Raw genomic sequence first — 21,473 nt, 5'->3', positions numbered from 1 at the left:
GTGAAATTAGGGAACATTAAACATTTTCTCTTAAATGTATACTACAGAAAGTACCAAAGTTTGATCTTTTCAAGTACAGCTTTCCTCACTTAGGCTCATTTGATAAAAAGGGATTACAAAATACTTGTAATATTTCTATACGATCAAGTGCCTCATAGAAACGCTTATCTTTTTCATATATTTTTTGCTACGTTGCTAGTCTCTGTGTGGAATACATACTTACTGTATATACATATAAATCCATGCAAACACATACATGTTCTAGCATCTATGTGTTTATCTGTTTATGGGACACAAGAAATCAATCATAACTCCTTGCTTTTCTCTATTGATTTTAAGGATTCTAATTATCAGCATGGGATAGAATCCTTACACAAATGTTTGTTGACCTTGCGTGCACCATCTAACACACCCAAACTTCATTTTAGATGAACTAATCACACTTTAAACGCACACAGAACCATTTTGGGGCATCAGATTAATGTCGGGGTGGGGAAACCGAGGAAGGTTGAGCTGTAGTTTATCTACATGTGTAGGTCAACAAGTTTCCCACCAAGAACTAGGGAACAATTCAAGAGTTAAGTAAGTTATAAAGTAATTTTCCACCAATTGGAACAATAATTCACCTCCAGACCTTAACAGCATGGGAGGAGGAACACTCAAATCAGCAGACATAAGGTGATTGGGACTCATACCCCATGCCAGCTGTTTCTCTCAATGCTTTCTGATGCCTTTAGTTGCTTTTACAGTAGTCCTAATAGCATCAGCAAGACTTAGCCATGATTAATTTATCTGCTGGCTTTCATTAGGTCTACTCCAAATGTGATCAATCTGAGCCAATTTATAGAGAACACGCTGATGGTTCCAAATGGCTTCATTTGGCCAGATTGGGAAAGTGACATATCATATTTGACCTCTCCTTCTCTCTCTCTCTCTCTCTCTTTCTCTCTCTCTCTCTCTCTCTCTCTCTCTCTCTCTCTCTCTCTCTCTCTCTCTCTCTCTCTTCCCCTCTCCAATCTCCAATACAGCCATCCACAAATATTCTCTGCAAGAAAACTTGATGCCTGAAATTACACCCACATGCCCTCTCCCCTGTGCTAATTTTGACTTGCCCATTTCAGTCTAGCATTATGGACTGAGCTCAGAGCTTGATTAAGATGGGATATGATCTATCACGGGGTCCTCTAGTGAAATTCCATTGGAATGCAGCTATGTGGGAGCACCAGAACTTTCTACCCAGTCGGTGCTTGTCATGGCCCCTTTGAAGCTCAGAGCAACATGCAATGTTTCCCCTTCACACCACATAAAACACACTTGAAGAACTGTGGCCTCCAAATAGGACTCTGCTATGACCTCCAGATAGATTTTTTTTGGACTGGCCAGAGTTATTGGGAATTGGTAGCTCAATCAGATGGATCAAACATAATCCATCATGGCTTTTGCAGCATAGCACATTTATGCAAGTGCTGTTGATCAAAAGGCCTCCAACGTTGGCCCATTTAAGACTTGAGGACTTCAACTCCCAGAATTCCTTGGGTGGCTGGGGAATTCTGGGAATTGAAGTCCACAGGTCCCAAAGGGGCCAAGGTTGGACATCCATGCTACTAAACCCTAACAGATAGAAATGTCAATCCTGTCATTAAATAAAACACTTGGCGGAGTCTGTTTTGAGGATTAGACTGTTTTGAAAATAGAAATTTAATGCTGAAAATCTTAGGATATTCAGTTCATTGATAGAATAGGGAGGAGGAGAGCCACCAGAAAGGGCAAACGTTTATTGTCAATTGCCATTTCGGCTGCAAGACTGATGAAAATTAATAGATGCTTAAATATCTGGACATCTTTGAGGCTTATTTGCAGATATGATCCTGGCATCTCTGTGCCATGTGACTCCCTTGCACACCTGAGGCCTTTCACACTTAGTTTGACAAATTATTTTCAGTGCAGACTCTGCACAACTTATTCCATCTCTGCACATCCAGTGTACTTATTTTTTCTTTTCTGTTTCCTGTCTCAGGTCTTTCTGGAGATCGCAGATGGTGTTTGCTGCTTTCATTGACCTCTGCAATCCATGGACACCTTTTACAAACTGAAGGGCCCTAGCATGTCTCCATAATGATTCGTACCCAGATCAAAAAGATTAAGGTAATGCATGTAATCCAATTGTTTTCAAAATGGCATACCCTTGTCTTTAAAGCAGGGTGCAAATGGACCATGGTCCACATCTCCTAGAATAGCCAATAGACAGTCAATAAGCTGTTTTAGACTACAACTAGCCAACTATTTACATAATAGACTAGAATAGTCCAGATTAGACTAGACTAGACTAGACTAGACAATAGGAATAGGAATAGGAATACAGTAGAATAGAATAATAATAGAATAGAATAGAATAGAATAGAATAGAATAGAATAGAATAGAATAGAATAGAATAGAATAGAATAGAATAGAATAGAATAGAATAGAATAGAATAGAATAGAATAGAATAGAATTCTTTATTGGCCAAGTGTGATTGGACACACAAGGAATTTGTCTCTGGTGCATAAGCTCTTAGTGTACATAGAAGTAACAAGTGATAAATCATGATCACAATCATAAAATATACTCACCACAAATCATAAGATACAACACTCAATGATAATTATAGGATGCTAAATAAAAGCAATCAACATAAATCATAAGATACAAACAACAAAGGGGTCATCATACATTGCTAAAGGAATAGGTAACAGGAAAGATGAGAAGGATAATAATACAGCCCTACTACATGGTTTGATGTCCTAGGGCATAAGATAAGGTTGTGGGAATTACAGTAATTGTTTAGCACAGTGATGGCATGGGGGAAAACTGTCTTTGTGTCTAGTTGTAGACACAACTACAACTAGTAGAAGAAAATATTTAAAGCTCAGGGTTGAACTGTGGGTCCTTGGTGCTTTCTGAGCTTCAATGTTTGCTTGCAGACATTGGATAATGAAACATCTGCAAGAAAATAACCAAGCTCCAAGGACCCCCCACAAAAATATTTCTCAGTCATTCATGTGCAGTAGCTCTACATCTATCCTATGCTGTACAATAACACAGAATCCATTGTGGTTGGAAGAAAGTGAGGGAAAGGAAAGAGAAAGAAAGGAAAAGCCAGAAGGAAAATGAATGAAAGAAAGAAAGAGAGAGAGAGAGAGAGAGAGAGAGAGAGAGAGAAAGAAAGAAAGAAAGAAAGAAAGAAAGAAAGAAAGAAAGAAAGAAAGAAAGAAAAAGAAAGAAAGAAAAAGAAAGAAAGAAAAAGAAAGAAAGAAAGAAAGATCCAACCACAAATCATTTCAGTGACTTACTGAAGAGGCACATGTTCCAATCTTAGAAGATAATTGCCTCATTTAAATGATAATACGTTTTGTCTTACCAAAGTGGTTGCTCATGGCTGTATCCTCAGATTGTTAATGTGCACACACCAATTTAGAAGTGAGAACAAGCAAAAATACCCCCCTCCCCCCTTTACTTTACCTCCCACACAGAAGTGCACTTATGAAACCTAATCACCAAGAGGCGAGCAGATGACTAAAAAGGATTTCACTAAATTGTTGGTACAGCAAAAAATTAAGCCTATAACTTTGCCCAAAGCGACGGGGACAGCTCATGTGTTCAATACACATGAAAGGCCTTGTAGTAGCCCCCCCTTTTTAATGGCATCATAAGCTTTGATTATTCCTAGGAATATTTGGTCTGCAAAAGATATTGCTGTGAAGTTAATGGTGGTTGTAAAAAGAAAGTTCATCCTGTGGAATAAAGAAACTCCAGATGTAAAGTTGGCAAATTTTGGCAGGGTAGCAAAAACTCCAAACTAAATTGCTTAGCTGGTTCTCTGGCTTGAATCTCTTAACGCTTTCTTCTGGAACTCACTAATTATATCTGCAGAAAATCTGCAGACATTACAGCTATCTTTAGCAGTTATTGCTTCTGCTTTTCCAATGGACTCAGCACTGACAGACCTTTGGGCTACTGGGCCCCATTAGATGAATGCTAGCAGAAAGTCCCCCTTCTCCTTCCTCTCCTCCTCCTCCTCTATCGCTGCTTCTTTATTCGATTTATTCTGCTTTCAACATTTCTTTTGCAGAAGAAAATAAAGTCCAAGAATTCCTGGAGAGAAGGACCAGATGGATAGATGGACAGACGGATGGATAGTAGTCTGGATGCATGGCTGGATGAGATAGACCAACTGACTGACTGATACCCAGAAAAATTTCAGAGTGATGGGGCATTGGATAACAGAAAACAAGGAAGCTGGCCACCCCTGTCCTCATCCCCCACAAGTATGGAAAAGACCGTCTGAGAATAAAGTTCACACAAACAAACCCCAGAAGCTTCTTTTAAGAGGGAAGAAAACTTCAGAGGAACTGCAAGGCATCAGAAGTTCCAAGTGAGGCACTGATGGAATTGCTCTGCTTCAAGAGGACCAAGTTAAAAAAAAAGTGACTTGGATAACCTTTTTATAATGTTAGTATAAAAAGATTAAATATTATCTATGATAACATTCCCAGTTGTGGTACACTTTTCCACATATGCACAAGAAGGTGGAGTAGCTGTGCTGAGGGTTTCCCATTTAATAGCCTTATGAGATCTTTATCAGGAAGAAGACATGGTTGCACTTCGTATCTAAAACTCAAGCACTTGGTGGTGAGCACTCCGCAGAGAGCAAACCCTACTGACTTCTAGAACTGATGATGTTCCCTAGTTGGGTCATGAGATGTCTGCAAGAAAACAATCAACCTGAGCAAACACTGAGGACCCCACAATTCTCAACAAACCAGACAACGTCTAAAGGAAGCCCGTACTTTGCTCAGCAATTGTTCATGCCCAGCAGACAATTCCAGAAACCAAGAGTCTTCTCCCCTCATCTCTTTCAGATTGAGCTAAGTTGGCAAACCACATAGTTTGAAGCTATCAGACAACTTACAGCATAAACTGAAGAGCCAGAGGAAGAACAGAACTGTGCTGGTGTGAAAAGTAGGAGAACTGCTACAGTCAACTTTGTATTTCGTGCAGGAGCACACTTGGATTTTGAGTTCTGTACTATTAGTTTGGGGAGGTGTTCCAGGATCCGTCACCAAGATGGGGATGATGTAATTGGCCTTCTTCAAATTCGGGGGAACGGCAATTTGGCTGTGGGTATCTGCAGGAAATAAAGAAGTTATATTTAGGGCAATGGCTTTAATATTGCAGAAGACAATGGGTGGACTACAACTTCCAGAATTCCCCAGCCAACCTGCTGTCAAATTTGAAAAACAAAACAAAACAAAAACCCTTCTGTAGTGGAATGGTAAAAAAGATCAGCTACAAGACAGGTGGTCCAGAAGTCAAACGTTATCCCAGCCAAGAACATTTTTAGCACACCCCTTAGTGCCAACTCCTCTTTTATTTGCAGTAGGAGGCTAATAATATTGCCTTATCATAAAATGTTAGTTTAGGATTTATAAGTAGATTGGACCCTTGAAACACTCCGAGTGCTTAATGCAGCCATGAAAGCATCCACAGGGAGCCCTCTTCTCCATCTGTCTTTTTGTGTACATTTGGACTTCTGAGAACTTTGCACAACAGTAGTAAAATGCATATGGAGAATATACTGATCTTCCAACCCTGTGCAAATCGTTCACAAGTTTCAGGCCTTACAGAGAGCTACAGTTTTGTGAAAACCAGAGCCTTAGCTATTGCTTTTTCTCGTTGCAACATGCTTTTGACACTGCTTGCAACAAAGATTATGTTGCTTGTGGGTTTCCCTCCTTAAAACTTCATCTTTAGGTAACACAGCTAGCAGCAAAATGAGGTTTGAGGATAGGATCCAGTTGGCAGGAATGGGTACCACAATATCTCTACCTGCAATTTTGTTTATGATGAAGAACCAGCAGGTATGCCCCAGTGTTTGGAATTACTGCAGTGCATTGTGCAGTTTGGTCTCCCACAATACTAATTTTCTGTAGAAGAAACAACAATGTATATGGACCACTGCACTGCAGAGACTTTTCAGAACTGCTGGAGACCACAGCATCTTTTGGCAGCAATGAGTTATTTTGATGACTTGGGCAAATGGAAGAGGTAGTTAAGGGCTAAGACTAAGGTCTTCCGATGTTTATTTCTGAATTTCTCAATTTTACAGAAAAGCAGTGACCTTGAACAAAGCAGGTCATGGAGCCTCCTTGAGAAGAAGTAGCAAAACAGATCATATTGAGAACAACCATTCATCGGTTTGAAAAACTGGGGCTAAGAAATCATGAATTAAACCAGTGTTTCTTAACCTCAGCACTTTGAAGATGTGGGGACTTCAGTTCCCAGAATTCCTCTGGTGAGCAGGTTGGTGTGGAATTTTGGGAGTTGAAGTCCACATATCTTCAAGTTGCTAAGGTTAGGAAACACTGGATTAGACAAATTTGCTTATAAGTAAAATGGTCAGGTAATGGACATTGAATAGGAAAACAAATAGATATGTTCTTGTTTTTTTTAATGAATAGAATGAGGTAGAATTTAAGTGTACCCAGGTTAACAACTGAAAGTAGTTGGTCAGGGGTATGTGCAGAGAATGGTCAAAACAATGGACCTCAGGATGTGATTGAAGCTGCATCTGCTTCTTAGGTGTATCACTCACAGGTGGAACTTCATTTGCAACATCCTGACAACCATCTTGTTTTGTGGATGTGGTGCAGACATCCTTAAATGTGGTGCTCACACAGACATGGACCCAGCCTGATTTATACATGCAGGGAGAAGGACAACTGTAAGAGAATGACAACACAATGCTGAAAGTTTGGCTGTTTCTAATGGACTTACTGTTAATTCTGGTAAGCTTCCATACTTTATCTTGACTCGATTGCTTGCTCAGCTCAAATTTGAAGGGCTCTTGTTTGGGATGAATGTCCTTATCTAAGGCACCAAAGACAACTTTCACGTCCTTTGCATCTTCACAAACGCTGGCTACCGTTGGGTAGAGAGAAGGGGCATTGTCGTTCACATCCTCCAAGATAATCTGCAAAGTTCCTGTACCTGTAGCTGGAGGGCTACCTGCAGGAAAAGCAACGAGTATTTACAAATGCTCCATTTATGTATATCACATTTTCCTGTAGGATATGATTAAGGCACTCAGGGATCAAGGCAATAGATGCATTAATGCTTCATAACAGAGAGGGAAAACAAGATACTCACACAAAAAAATCCATTGGGGACCCTATTAGCAACAGCAGAGCATTCTTTCTTTAATGACCAATGTCCATATCAATCAATCAATCAATCAATCAATCAATCAAAAAGTGGAGAATGATCATCATGTGAATCAGAATTGAAGGACCAAGTATTCTGATGCATGTTTGTAAATCTTATTTCCCAGGACTTAAGTCATGAATTTAAACAAATGACATTTTCTGTAGCTGACTTCAAAGTAGCCTGTCAGGATTAAACTGGCTTTATTGTGTATAAAGCTGGACTTACAATCAGGTTGTAGATAGGAGCCTTTTCAAACTTTATAACATGGCAGATATGGAAAATAAGATCCTATCTCTTGAATTACATTCTCTTACCTATGTATTTAGACTAAACTAGACTAGACTAGACTAGACTGGACTGGACTGGACTGGACTGGACTGGACTGGACTAGAATAGAATAGAATAGAATAGAATAGAATAGAATAGAATAGAATAGAATAGAATAGAATAGAATAGAATAGAATAGAATAGAATAGAATAGAATAGAATTGGAAGGGACCTTGGAGGTCTTCTAGTCCAGTCCCCCACTCAACCAGGAGAACCTATACCATTTCAGACAAGTGACTGTCTAGGTCTCTTCTTAAAAACCTCCAGTGATGGAGCACCCATGATTTCTGGAGGCAAGCTGTTCCACTGGTTAATTGTCCTCACTGTCAGGAAGTTTCTCCTTAATTCCAGGTTGTTTCCAACCATTGTTTCTCTTCCTTCCCTCTGGTGATCTGGTGAACAACCTGGCCCCCTCTGCCTTGTGGCAGCCCCCCAGATACTTGAAGACTGCTATCATGTCTCCCCTCTTTCTTCTTTTCTTTAGACTAGCCAAACCCAAGTCCCGCAGCCCTTCTTCATTCACGTTATGGGAACTGACCCTTCTCAAGAGCATTGCGTTAACAATCAGCCAGAGGAGCTGAAGAAGTTTTCACCTCCTACATCTCTGGTGCAGAGAAGTAGAGGTGAAATCCTTGCCATACAATCATTTGCTTAGCAACCACTGGAAGTCAGAAGGGCATTGAAGAAAGTGACTTATGACTCATCCTCATACTTCTGACCATTCCTGCCTTTCCATGGTCACGCGATCAACATTCAGTGGCTTGACAACCAGCAGGGGTCCTGGGATCCTGGGATCACCATCTGCAACCTTCCCAGTTGGCTTCTGACAAGCAAAACCAATGGGGGAAAGCCAGAGTCACTTCACAACTAGTGTGAACCACATCATTTGCTTAACAACCATGGTAATAGTTATAGCTATAAACTGGGGACTGCATGTAACTGATACCAGGCTGGTTTCACTGTTAGCTTTATTTTTACAGTGCTTTCCCCGCAGTGTTGCTTTAAGACTTTCTGAGCTAAGCATTTATCTGTTGACGACAGAACCAAGACCAGCACCATCCTCTGTTTAGATTGACAGGTGGTAATAACTTCTTGTTCCTTTCCAAAGTTGACCTAGCTATCTCATAGACAGGTGAAAATGTGATTTCTCCATGTTCGTTTTTCTCTTCCACCATCTGTGTTTTCCATAGCATCTGCTCCCAGAATGAAACTGTAATGCCAGCAACAACAAGCTACATATTTGTTTCTAGTAATTACTAGCATTTGTAATAATTCTCCCATTCTAAACAAACGAGGGGCATTATTATATCATGTTACTCTGAGGAATATGCAAGAATTCTTAGTTTGTGATTCCCTCAAGAACTCCCTGATTTGCGTAATACTCTTTTTCCTCCTCCATGACTGTTAGCCAGGTGGAATCCAGATTATCATGGGATTTTTTTGAAGAGAAATAAAAACAGCCCTAGGAAGTGTCATGCCTGAGGAGGAATCCATTAAAGTCCTGCCTTGCAAACATGTAAAAAAGCAGCAAGACTTCAACCAGATTAATAGAAGAACAGAGTAGGGAGGGACTTTGGAGATCTTATAGTCCAACCCGCTGTTCATGCAGGAGGCCTTATACCACCCCACACAAATGGTTGTCCAATCTTTTCTTGAAAACCTCCAGTGATGGAGCACCTACAACTTCTGAAGGCAAAGCCGTTCCACTGATTAATTGTTCTCACTGTCAGGAAATTTCTCCTTTGTTCTAGGTTGGTGATTCCATCTTGATTAAAAAGATGAGCTGAACATGCTCTGACTCTCATTCTTTGCTGGAGGTGTGGAGGATGAGCCAACTCTAGGACCTCAAGTTGAAGATAAAGACTTTTGACTTCAATTCCACTCGTGTCCCACTTCACCTTGAGTCGTGATTTATTTTAACAATGTTTTGGTAAACCACGTTTTGGGCCCAGGCAACATGCTAGTCTAGAAATGGATCCCATGCAAAACTCCTTTTTCTAGCCCTCATACCACGATCGCCGAAAAGCAAAAGCAAATTTTCTTGCCAATTATGAGCTGTTGCTCTCATGAAGATAGTAATTAACAGGCATCTCAGAGTATAAAATGAAAGAAGTCCGTCTTCCATGGTTTTGTTCATATGGATGTTGCAAGGGTTACCTTTAATTCCACCCTCCCCATGTTAAGTGTGGCTCACTGTCAGCTGACACCTCAACCTTGAGCTTTGCAACCAATCATATCAGCTGGCCATGAACGTGGGAGGGGGGGATGGATAGGAGGGGGCATACTTCGAGGAAAACAAAACTTCCCTGTCTCTCTCCAAGATGGGATTCAAGGACAAATGGCTGGGAATGGAATGCAGCTGCATACCAAACCTATGCCCGTTCTAAAAATGTCTTGTTTGAATTAGATTGGACATTGGGGACCAGTGATGGGAGGCAAGTAAAGGAAGGGAAAAGTTAGGCCTGGGGATTTTGGTGCGTGATTTTTTAGTTCTGGCTCTGTGTTTACTGTAATCCACTTGACTTCTAGTAAAACTACCTTTTCAATAAGATAAGATAAGATAATATTTATTGTCATTTTTTTTACTGTGGGCACAATGGCGCACATAAAAAATGAAATTTAGTTGCTCGCTCTTAAGAACAGAGTTAAGGATCGTTCTTACTTTGAGATTCAAGCTGAGGCAGGTCTGACATTCTCGATCGGTAAAACATTTGCTCAGCCATCCACCAAGTCATGGACCGTTAACCATAATTTGTTGAATAAAGCGGGACTGCCTGTTCAAGTGCCCTACCAAACCATCAACCATAGTTTATAGGGCACAGGAATTGGGTCTGTCTTTCAAGGTAAGCCAGAACCAAACAATACATCAAGGATTAGTGAGTTGTGATTGGGAGCATTGTGTATTGTGGAGCTACAGGAAAATTATTCATAATGGTGGAGAAGGATATGGAATTACCAACCCCCAACCACATCTCTCCCAAACCACACTCCCCAGCGTGACCTTGGGAGACTGGAAGGAAAGAAAAAATAACACATTAAGAAAATAAGTTCAGAGAAAACATGAGTGGAAGCAAATTCATGGCTGCAGAATGATAAATTGTCCCAACGGTAATATTTCATCCATTTCAGACACATAAATGCACCACCAAGGTGGAATTGTCTGAACTCTACATTCTCTCTGCCTGTGTCTACCCAAGTATCTGATCTCCAGGGATAGCAGGCTGCATTCTTATTAATAAAAATGGAAGTTATTATTCAGTTAAGGCTAGACTAATTGAATTTTAAAAAGGCCATATGTGGGTCCGCCCCCCTTTTCTTGATATATTATTAAGCTAAGTCAGGAAAGAGAAACGGATGAAAAGCCAAAAGAATATGTGAAACCTGAGTAGAAAAGTCAGGTACCGGGGACTCTTAATTCAAACACCATCTTTACACTGGAGTATATTATTTGCCAATCATCATTTTCTAGTAAGTCCCTGTTTTGCTGATTTTTTCTCTCTGCTCCTCCAAAATTAAGAACTGATAGTGTTTGGAAATGGGAACACACTTGCTCCATGGTTAATGCAGTTTTAATTTGGCCTCTCTCTGCCCTTGCTTTAAACATCTCTCAGCTACTACCAACACAATGAGGGACAGAAAATTGCCTCTTGCCCATTGGAGCAACTGTATTATTTATACATGTCTATTATTTATAACCAATTACACGCCATACACCAGAATTTCAAAAGAAAAACAAGCGAATATCAAGGTTGTAAATGGAAAGTGGTTAACAACTTTAACTGTAGGGGGAAAAAGAAAGAAGTACTGAAAGGCAAAAATAAAGAGACCCCCATCAAGGCTGTATTGACCCCCCCTCCAGAGAAGCCTTCAGAGTCATATTATTCATCTTTTGCCAGGGTGTAAAAATAGAAGGCCTCAATAGCACCCATCTGAACACCTTTCCTAAGAGGATTTGTTAAGTACACAGATAACAGATTAATCAAATTGACAAAAGGACAGATTGCATGGAGCCACTGCCTTATCTCCTCAAGGAAGGGAGAACTGTCACCCCGGCAAAGAAATCAATACCGGCTTGTTAGAGAAACTCAAGCATGATGTTTCCCTGCACAGGCGTGGTGGTGCTCTGAGTTTTCTCTTTCTCTTTCTTTTGTTTATAATGGCAGTAGCAGACCTGGGCAGACATGCTTATTTCTTCCGAGATAGTCCAGAAAAGTAGAAGGTATCGGATGTTGCAGAGAATGAAAGAGGCCAAACTGATTATATCACGACTCTTTGATTTGATTTTGATTTAATAATAAATATGTGATAGCATGACTCAATATTTGTGTTTTCCCCCTACTGATGTCCCAAAGATGCTTTTTCCAAAAGGCAACTGGATGTTGTTGCGTTTGTTTTTCCCCCCCTCTGGCATCATTTCGCTTCTCCTCCAAGAAATCTCTTCAGTTCTAACTGAATGTTTAGTTCAGTTAGAACTGAAGAAGATTCTTGGAGGAGAAGAGAAACCTTTTCAAAGAAAAAAGCCAAGGTAATCCAGTTGCCTTTCGGAAAAAAGTACCTTTGGGACAACCATGACCTGGATGATTGAGAATCTCCACTGACACTTATCTACTCATGCAAACCAAATCTCTTAAGGATCCCCCTACGTGCAGGGCAAGAGGACAAGGGAGATGAATACTGAAATTCCAGGAGATTTAACAATTTTGCAAAACTTCCGTGCCATCTGATAGCTATGCCCAATTCTAACTCAATTTAAGCCCCCAGAAGAATTCCAGATACATGCGAATGTTGACCTAAGGACCAATTCATCACCCCCAACAACACAGAGCTGGTAGCATTGATATTAAATAGTTCTTTTGAGCATTCATCACACAATTCTTTTGTCATCACGATTCAGAGATCAGCTGAAAGGTGAAAATTGTATGAAAGAATGAAACAATAGGGAAGGAATGAAGTGGTGTTTGAGTCCTGGCAGCCTATCTATCTAAAAACAATGTTATATTTTTGAAAAAAAGAAGCTTTGGATGAATGGATCAATGTCAGATTTCACTTCTTGCAAAAAAAAATGCTTTTGATCAATGGATCAATGTCAGATTTCATTTTCCAAGGTCGTACTCATTTATGTCTAATCCTCTGGATTGCTAATGATGTTGGGTGCTATAACTGTGCTGATGGTCTCCAATACTGATTCATTTGGTACAGATCTTCTGAGTAGAATTTTAAGGGGTTTCAAGCAACAGCCATACGACAGTAGTACTCATTACATTGAGTACTGAACCTACAGATTTCAATCAGCCTGAAAAATAATTTTTTTGGGCTCTTAGATAACTCAACAGGCAACATCAGCAAATCCAGTGTCAGATGTTTGTTTTTTTTCATGCTTGAGCTGGCTTCTCTAGATGTTGAAAGAAGTAGCTATAGGTATTAAATTCTCTCTGACTGCTTCAAAAGATGGTTTTCTCGTCTTTTCCTATTTTAAGGGAGAATCTCAGAACTCAAAGAAGTCACAGGATGGGGACGGATAGGACTCATAGAAAGTATTTTGACCTTCACTTTTCATGTTCATCCATCCGTTGATCTAAGGTGAGCTTACCTTTCAGAAGTGAGATCAAAGGCAGGATCAGATCTGTCCCAAGCCAGTGTCCCATCCAAGCTAATGAGATGGTTGTCAGGATGGATGGTCTTCTGAAACAGTTTTGCGAGAACCTACTTAAGGTATCCAACAGGCTTATCCACAACATGTGAATGATTCCAGAGAGGGACTAATTAATTGTCTTGTGCCAAATTACTGCTTTATTTTTATTGTTGAATTTTAATCCTTCCTTTCTTCTAGCTAAAGATAGCACTGACTGAGATTGACCTCATTTCATTCTTGTCACAGTCACCTTGTGATACAGGTTGGACTAACACGGAATGAGTGAGTGGCTCAAAGAGAGCTCTGTGGTCAAGTAGAGCCTTGAACTTGAATTTTCGTAGACTCAGCTCAACACTTTAACCATTAAATCACACATATGCTTTGTAATCATACAGTATATCTGCTTTCATAATAGTAATTCAAAAGAAAACAGAATAATAGAATAATAATAGAATTGGAAGGGACCTTGGAGGCCTTCTATTCCAATATCCTGCTCATGTAAGAGACCCTATATAATTTCATACAGATGGTTGTCCAATCTTTTCTTGAAAACGTCCAGTGTTGGAGCACCCGCAACATCTGGAGGCAGGTTGTTCCACTGATTAATTGTTCTCACGGTCAAGAAATTTCTCCTTAGTTCTAGGTTGCTTCTCTCCTTGATTAGTTTCCATCCGTTGCTTCTTGTCCTGCCTTCTGGTGCTTTGGAGAATAGCTTGACACCCCCCGTTTTCTTTGGGGCAGCCCTTGAGATATTGGTCCTTCTTTTCATGTAAACTGTGGAAAAATGGTGAGATAGGATAGAGAGCTTCACAGTTGGGTTATCTGGAAGGTAACAGATGGTATAGACATATTCATGAGTTTATCAATACTTGATCTTTATCATGTGATAAAAGTTGATGCCATGTTCCAGATTTCACTGATGTCTCTGCATTTCACTGAAAATCAATGTAATTGAAATATTTTTTTTCTTTGCAAGAAGCATAAAATTAAGCCAGGTAACTTTTTCTGTCCTCGTCTTGTCAACAAATATTTTATTATAAATTTTAGAAAAAAACCAAGTTTCTCTTTAAAATCACAATCTATTTCCATATTTGAGTAATTTGTATTTCAAAATGCCAGCCCCTTATCTCAGTTCTAAACGGGTGGCATCCATCTCAAACATAGTTGGTTGCAAAATTAATTTTTCTCTCTGGATCTACAGCTTATAGTGATTAATTTAAGCACTATTTTCTCTGCAATTTATATTTTTACTAAACCTTAACATGATATGTAAAGGATGAACATTCCATTTATTTTTCTCTCTTCAATTAATACAGCAATTAAAATAAAGGGTGTAAAACAACTTAATTGGGTTGCTATGGCTACTAATTACCCAATTTATTTCCAAACCATGTGTTTTAGGTGGAATCAATTTGTGATAATTTAATTTCAGGCACCATGATGTCTATAAACAGGTTAAGGCATATGGCAAGATCATTTTTAACTGAACTCTTAGACAATTTTCATTTTACTTGATCTGCCTTCATTGCACAGGCCTTTTTTTTCTTATTAATTTGCCTGACATCAAAAAGGGAGACAAAGGTTTATGAGCTCAGTATCTATTTTTAAAGCATTTCAGTCTATTATTTTGTGCATGTGCGTACGTGTGTGCATACACACACACACACACTGTATAGTATTGTAGATTGGAAAAGAATGTACTTGAGTTGATCAGCTAATTCGTAGCAACAATAAAGGCCAAGCAGAACAATTTTATGAGATCAGGAGTCACCAAACACAGGAAGTCCTCAACTTATGATCCCAACTGAGGCCAAAATTTCTGTTGCTAAGTGGGACACTTGTTAGTTTTGCCCCATTTTACGACCTCTCTTACCACAGTTGTTAAGCGAATCATTTCAGTTATTAACTTACTAACCTGGTTGTTAAGGGGATCTGGCTTCCCCCGTGACTTGGCTTTTTAGAAGGTCACAAAAGGGGATCACACGACCCCAGGACTTTGCAGTCATCATAAATATGAGTCAGTTGCTAAGGGTCTGAATTTTGACCACGTGACTGTCGGGATGCTGCAACGGCCGTAAGTGTGAAAAATGGCCCTAAGTGTCCCTTTTTTCAATGCTGTTGTAACTTTGAACAGTCACCAAATGAATGTGTCATGGTTCCGAGAGATGAAACTCTTCAAAAGAACTTTGAGGCATTGTTTACCTTAAAGAACCTTTTATTCGAGTAGCATAATATCAGCCCTTACATAATCGAAGCCAAAATCTGAGTTCCCCTCCCCTGGGCACATAGTAGCAAAGCACAATTCCCTCCATCATAAATCATGTTCCCCAATTAGCTTGAAGCACGGGCTTCCTCTCCAGCTCTCCAGCCTGCAATTCTTTATCAGCTCTGATTTCGACAACCTTGATTCTCACGCTAGGTTCAGTGTTGTTATGTCTAGCTGGACTCTCATGCACATTCCCCCTGCTCCCCAGCATCATCTAAGTCTAAAAGCGAAAGGAAGAAAATGGCTACATTTCCATCTGTTGTCAATGCAAACACATACGATGTTAGCAGCGTTGACAGAATGGTTGTAAGTCAAGGACTACTTGTAAATAAAAAGGAAGCCAGCCAGTCTGCATGCAGCATTTGTGTGAAGGTCTCCACTACTCCACCCTTATCTTAGAAAGAAGAAAACCAGGCCAAACCAATACCCTAAGTTGACTTAAGAGTATCTTCAGCTTCAACTTCCTGAAACCCCTAACCTTCTTATAGATCAGGGGTCTTCAAACTTGGCCATTTTATAACTTGTGGACTTCAACTCCCAGAAATCCTCAGCCAGCGAGCCTGCCTGAGGAATTCTGGGAGTAGAAGTCCATAAGTCATAAAAGGGCCAAGTTTGAAGACCCCTATTATAGATTTTTGCAGCTGCCTCTTCAGCTTTAAGCCAATTTCTTTTAAAAAACAAAAAAACAAAAACACACGTAGTTTGATCCACTTCCATGGGTTTACACCACTTTACAGAATTTTTCGCAGCATTTCTTTTTGGCTTATAGGATCAGAAAGCCTCTCTTGTCTTGCATTGGCTCTTCATAAACTAGGAAAATAAATAAATAAAAGTACCCTGCCAATAGCCTTGACCTTTGGAGAAAGCCAAAGAATACAAAGCAAATTAGGACCTCCATTTAGGAAAGGGGAGAGGCAGCTTCTCTCCCCAGGAAAAGTCATATCTTATTCTTTATGGAATTAAGAAGTCCAATCTTCAAGGGCAAAGCTGTTTCCAAAGAGGGCTGGAATGTTAGGGAGCAGCAAGTGCATATTTAAAATCCCTGCTTGTACACTATCAACGGAGGAAGACAAAATGGATTATTGAATGATGGCAGGGGCTTTGGAAAAAGTTATACAGTTTGACTTTTTGAGTATTCAGAGCCAGTGGCTCAGCTGCACACAGTTCCCCCACCTACACTGACCAGCTCCTCGAAGCAGGGATGTTGAAATTTCATGGCAAAAAGTTTAGGTTTTGATAAGGTGATTTTTCAAAATCAATGGTGGGAATGGAAAGGGGAGGTAATTTGGGGGTGCAGCTTTGGGAGGAGTTGCACCTGGGGAAATGGAATGGTTTTCTTCTTAGATGTTTCCTGCCCCATCCTGATCCCCAAACATCCATAAAAGTACCACAAATGACGCATTACGCCCATTACACAACACTGAGTACTGTAGATATCTCCTATTCTCAAGGCCAGGAGAGCAGTAGCCAATTTTTTATTGACTCAAAAAAGGTAAATTAAAGAGGTCTTGAATTTAAATGCTGGAACGGGCTTATAAACAGGATTTGAGTCTGGGCCTCTGCAGGAAGCACAACATCTGCACACAGATCACTCCTGTCATGTGCGCAATAGAGCAACTTATCCAGCTGTGTTGTGTTTGTGAGCTTCTGCTGTAAGCAAGTTCTCAAATAGGGTTGAGTATCTGGAGAATAGAGATTTATCACCATGCCTGGGGTGAAATCTGACATCCAGTAGAAGACATCCCAGTTCCAGCAGCTTTTCCATCAGTTTTGGCCAGTTTTCCAACTGCAGCATAATTTAGCATCACGTGCATTTTGTGGCTCAGCGGGAACATCATAATTTTGAGAAAATTAAGCATTAGCATTGGGTGGGTTGGGAAAAGTCTTGCGGAATCAATTTTATCACATTAGCACATGGAGTTAGCCATGAAATTACATCCACCGCTTTCCAACCGACTCCCAGGAACAGCAGAGGGAGCAGCTGAAAGACACCAGGCTAGATCTTGGCTCCGTCATATTTTGAAGGCTGAGTGAACTTTTTACAGGACACCAGCCTGCTCCAGATGTCAATGAAATCTAATTTAATGTATTACACTGTAATTATTTTATAGAGTACAAGCTGTAACTTGAATTAAGTAGCTGACACTGAGTTGTTCGTTCCTGACAAGGGTGTATATCACCACTCTCGTAGAGCAGATAAAATTGCAAAGACCGACAAGGTCCCTCCCTGATGGAGAATGATGGCAAGTGATTGTCAGAAGTTGGTTTGAGCTTGGAGTATGTTCCCCCCACCCCAACTGAATGCACTCAGCAAGAGCTGACAACCAAATAGTATATTACATAGTATCGACTCAATCATCATGAATTTTATTTTTTAAAAAATGCATCCATCTCTACTCTTTATTTTTTAGATATTTTTAGATGGATAGCACAGCAACGATCCCATTGCTTTTATGCAAGCTCCTTTGCTTGAGCCTTTAGCCAGTTCGTGGAGAGAACTCTTTACCCATTTAACTAAGAAGGAAAGAAGGATCAAACCAAAGAAGAACCAACTTTGTTCCTTATCTCTCAAGGATGGACCCAGAAATATAAATGTGGTGGCCTCTCATTTGGCGCGTCCTTTAGAGTTCCATGTTGGAAGGGACCTTTGGAAGCGTGCTCTGAGTCCAACACCATTCAGCTGAATTATCACTGGCCATATGAGGATCACAAGCATTTCTACAGCGTGGAGGATAATTAAAAATGTTGATTGTCCATCTGGCCACTGGGGCTTTTTGGTTGGACAGAGATGGGCTAAGCAGAAGGATCAAAGCCAGCCACTCCTGCTGCTGAAAAGTGATTTGTGCTGATTCTAGACCGGTGTTTCTCAACCTTGGCCATGTTTAAGACGTGTGGACTTCAACTCCCAGAATGCCCCAGCCAGCCCAACTGTGGGGAATTGACTTGGCCTGCTCACAAAACCGAAGCGACGCCAGGAAGTTTGACCGAATGATAAGCAAAGCTATTAATCCTCAAATTGATGCTTGGAATATTGGGATACTTCATACTGGCTAGAGATTTATAGTGTGGAAACTGAAATCCAACGGTTTTTTTTTTATCATAGAATCGGGGTATGAACTACATGTTTGCCCTGAACACATGAAATTTCCACTTCTTAGTAATACAAGCATTATATGCATTGCTTTGCAATAATAAATGTATCCTTCTAATCCGATTAGAGTGAACAGGCATACTGTATGGAGGATGCATTATCAAAACCCAGAAAAACATGGGATGAAAAGAATGAGTGTGTGTTTGTGTGTGTGTGGAAAACAGACTTTCCTGCAAAAGCTGCTTTTCAAGAGAAATAGATTTATGAGTATCCAAATAAGCCACAGCAGCAAAGGGGACTTGCTTCCCTGCTTTGAATTTTAAAGCCATGTTCTTGTCAAACCCCTTGCAAACATTCCCTGTGCAGAAACCAAAGGAAAGAAATAAAATTACCCTCTTAAAAAGAGCATTTTACAATTCATCGTGGCAGCTAAACCAGCTGCATCTCCGAGTAGTGTAAGCATATTAGCTTTTTGAACACTACGTACAAAAGCTCTTATTTATTTTGCGCCTTTCAGCTGTGCGGGATGAATTCAACGGTTCTCTCCATTCTCCCCATCTTTATTTTTAATGTGCTACAAAAAGTTACTTGCAATGAGTTTTCATAACATGCTTTTAATTTAGACGATGGGCAACAGAAGGAGTTTTAATTCGCGTAATGCATTAAAGATATCGCTTTTTAACTAGGGGTTTTTAATTGGGATCTTATTTGCCATTACGAAGAATCTGGAAGGCTGAAGACGCGTTATTTGTATAGCGTTACCAAGATTTTAATAATCAGTTCAGGTATTTGCAGAGGGGACAGCAAAATTAATCCTAACCACATTGGTGTAAATAGGAATAAAGGCCTTGATTTCTTACTAGGAAGATAATTTCACAATTGGGATGAAATCTCTAACCGAAAGAAAATAATTATGGATCAACGAAAGACCATTTCCTTCAAATGCAGCAGGTCCCATATGCAATATTCTGGGATTGAAGAAGACCCCTCTTCAAAACACTGGAGAGCTACTCTTAGGTTCCCTTGCCAATATTTTATCATGATAATAATACCAACCAGAGTGTACGCATTGGCTTAAGCCAAGGTTGGCCCCTAGTTTGTTGAGTAAACTACAATTGGCTGACTTAACACAGGATGGCTGGATTTACAAAAAAAAGGAGCTATTGTCAATCACAGAGGTTCTATAAAAGGTGAAAATCCAAACTGATTGCCTACGTTTCATATGCTCAGCATTTAATAATTTTCACTGATTGTGTTGAAATCTTTCCTCCACTGCTGTTGGTAATGGAGGATTTTGTATGAGATCATCACCTCAGTTCATCTGATGATTTATTAGAACTTGACTACAAGAAGAGCAGAGCACCACCCAGGAAGACTCTCCTTCCTACAGGGATCAGCTGGATGCCCTCTGGGAGGCCTCAAAGGACTTGCTGCCTAGGAATTTGGAATGCTAAAATCCAACATATGTGGAAGGCACCACCATGCCTTTTCGTCTCAGAGAAGGCCCGGTGCATTCTTTGCTTGTGACGATAAGGAGGATGAGCAAAACACCCATGCCATTGGTTACTACTCACCACTGTCTATTGCCAAAAACGATGCTGTGTAAACGTTGTTCAAGACGGAGGGGGATTCACGATCAAGCATGCCCTTGGTGCGAATGGTTCCATTTGCAGGGTTAATTTCCAACCAGTCTGCTGGATCTCTGTCGGTGGAGTATCTGTCAAAATGAACAGATAATAATCAATGATACCAATAGAAGAGAATCTTTGTGGCTCAGAGTTGAACTATGGGGTCCTTTGGCGCTTTCTGAGCTTGGGGGTTTTCTTTGCAGGCATTTCATTATCCAACTAGGGAACATCATCAGTGTTAGAAGAGAGCAGGGTTTGTGGGGCAGAGGAGGAGAAGGAGGAGGACTGTGGGGTCTTTGTTTTCTTGCACTCAACTAGATATCATCAACGCTAAAAAAGGGGGCTTGCGGACAGGAGGAGGAAGAAAAGGACTGTGGGGTCCTCTCTAAGCTTGGTTGTTTCCTTGCAGATGTTTCATTACCCAAGTAAGGAACATTATCAGTACTAGAAGGAAGAGGGGTTTGTAGAGAGGAGGAGGAGGAGGAGGAGGAGGAGGAGGAGGAGGAGGAAGACAATGACGACTGTGGGATCCTCAGTGCTTTCTGAGCTTGGTTGCTTTTTTGCAGACGTTTCACAACCCAACTAGGCAACATCATCACTTAACAACAGCAGCAAAAATGATCATAAAGTCTTAGTCCTTGAGAATGCATGACATAAATTACACATATTTTTTCAATCTTCATCACGTAGTGACAAAGTGTGAAGCAGGAGAAAGGATGGGAAGATATCATAAGAATATTTTTTAAGACATTGTACTTCCTCAAAAGCAGCTCCTTCTTTTCACCCAGATTCTTAAATTTCCTTGTGTTTTTAGACAAGCAATAGCCAGCAGTGACAAGGAACTACACACCCATGTGGGGAAGGAAAAGATGGACGCTACGTTGGGTTTCAACTCAAATTTCTAAAAGCTTCCCACTCGAGATTCTGTGCTGTGCTCATTAGATCTCTGTTTCTCAACTTTGACCACTCTAAGATTGTAGACTTCAAGCCCCAGAATTCCCTAGCTGGGGAATTCTGGGAGTTGAAGTCCATAGGTCTTAAAACTTCCTAAGATTGAGGAACGCTACCTTAGATCTTGACTTAAAAGAGGCCTCTTTGCTGTTGAGCAAAGGCAGGTTCTTTGTCGCTGATGTCACAGACATGTTTGTGAGTGTAGAAACAAAGCACGGCATTTCCCCAAAGCATCTCATTCACACCAAATGACAATGGTGCTATTTGGCATCATCTAGAATGATTAGAAAGGAACAAAGAACGCAGCCGATACAAGCTGTTGTGATTAGCAAAT

The 21,473-nt window shown here is 40.3% G+C and overlaps 2 protein-coding genes across 2 annotated transcripts in view; one reads left to right on the top strand and one right to left on the bottom strand.

Annotated features, from left to right (window-relative positions):
• The window catches only part of CDH13 (cadherin 13), a 388,341-nt gene that overhangs the window by 4,753 nt on the left and 362,115 nt on the right, over positions 1-21,473 (bottom strand). Inside the window, exons 11-13 of the mRNA XM_083370604.1 lie at positions 20,135-20,277; positions 6,816-7,046; positions 4,951-5,166 (exon numbers count right to left, since the gene is read on the bottom strand). Coding sequence (XP_083226730.1) covers positions 4,951-5,166; positions 6,816-7,046; positions 20,135-20,277 — 590 coding nt within the window. The remainder of the gene's footprint in view (positions 1-4,950; positions 5,167-6,815; positions 7,047-20,134; positions 20,278-21,473) is intronic.
• Positions 1-21,473, top strand: part of COTL1 (coactosin like F-actin binding protein 1) — a 326,745-nt gene that overhangs the window by 266,681 nt on the left and 38,591 nt on the right. The window lies entirely within an intron of this gene.

This window comes from Vipera ursinii (genome assembly GCF_947247035.1).
Source record: "Vipera ursinii genome assembly, chromosome: 10".
NCBI classification, from domain to species: Eukaryota; Metazoa; Chordata; class Lepidosauria; order Squamata; family Viperidae; genus Vipera; species Vipera ursinii.
This window is presented reverse-complemented; position numbering and strand designations above follow the sequence as displayed.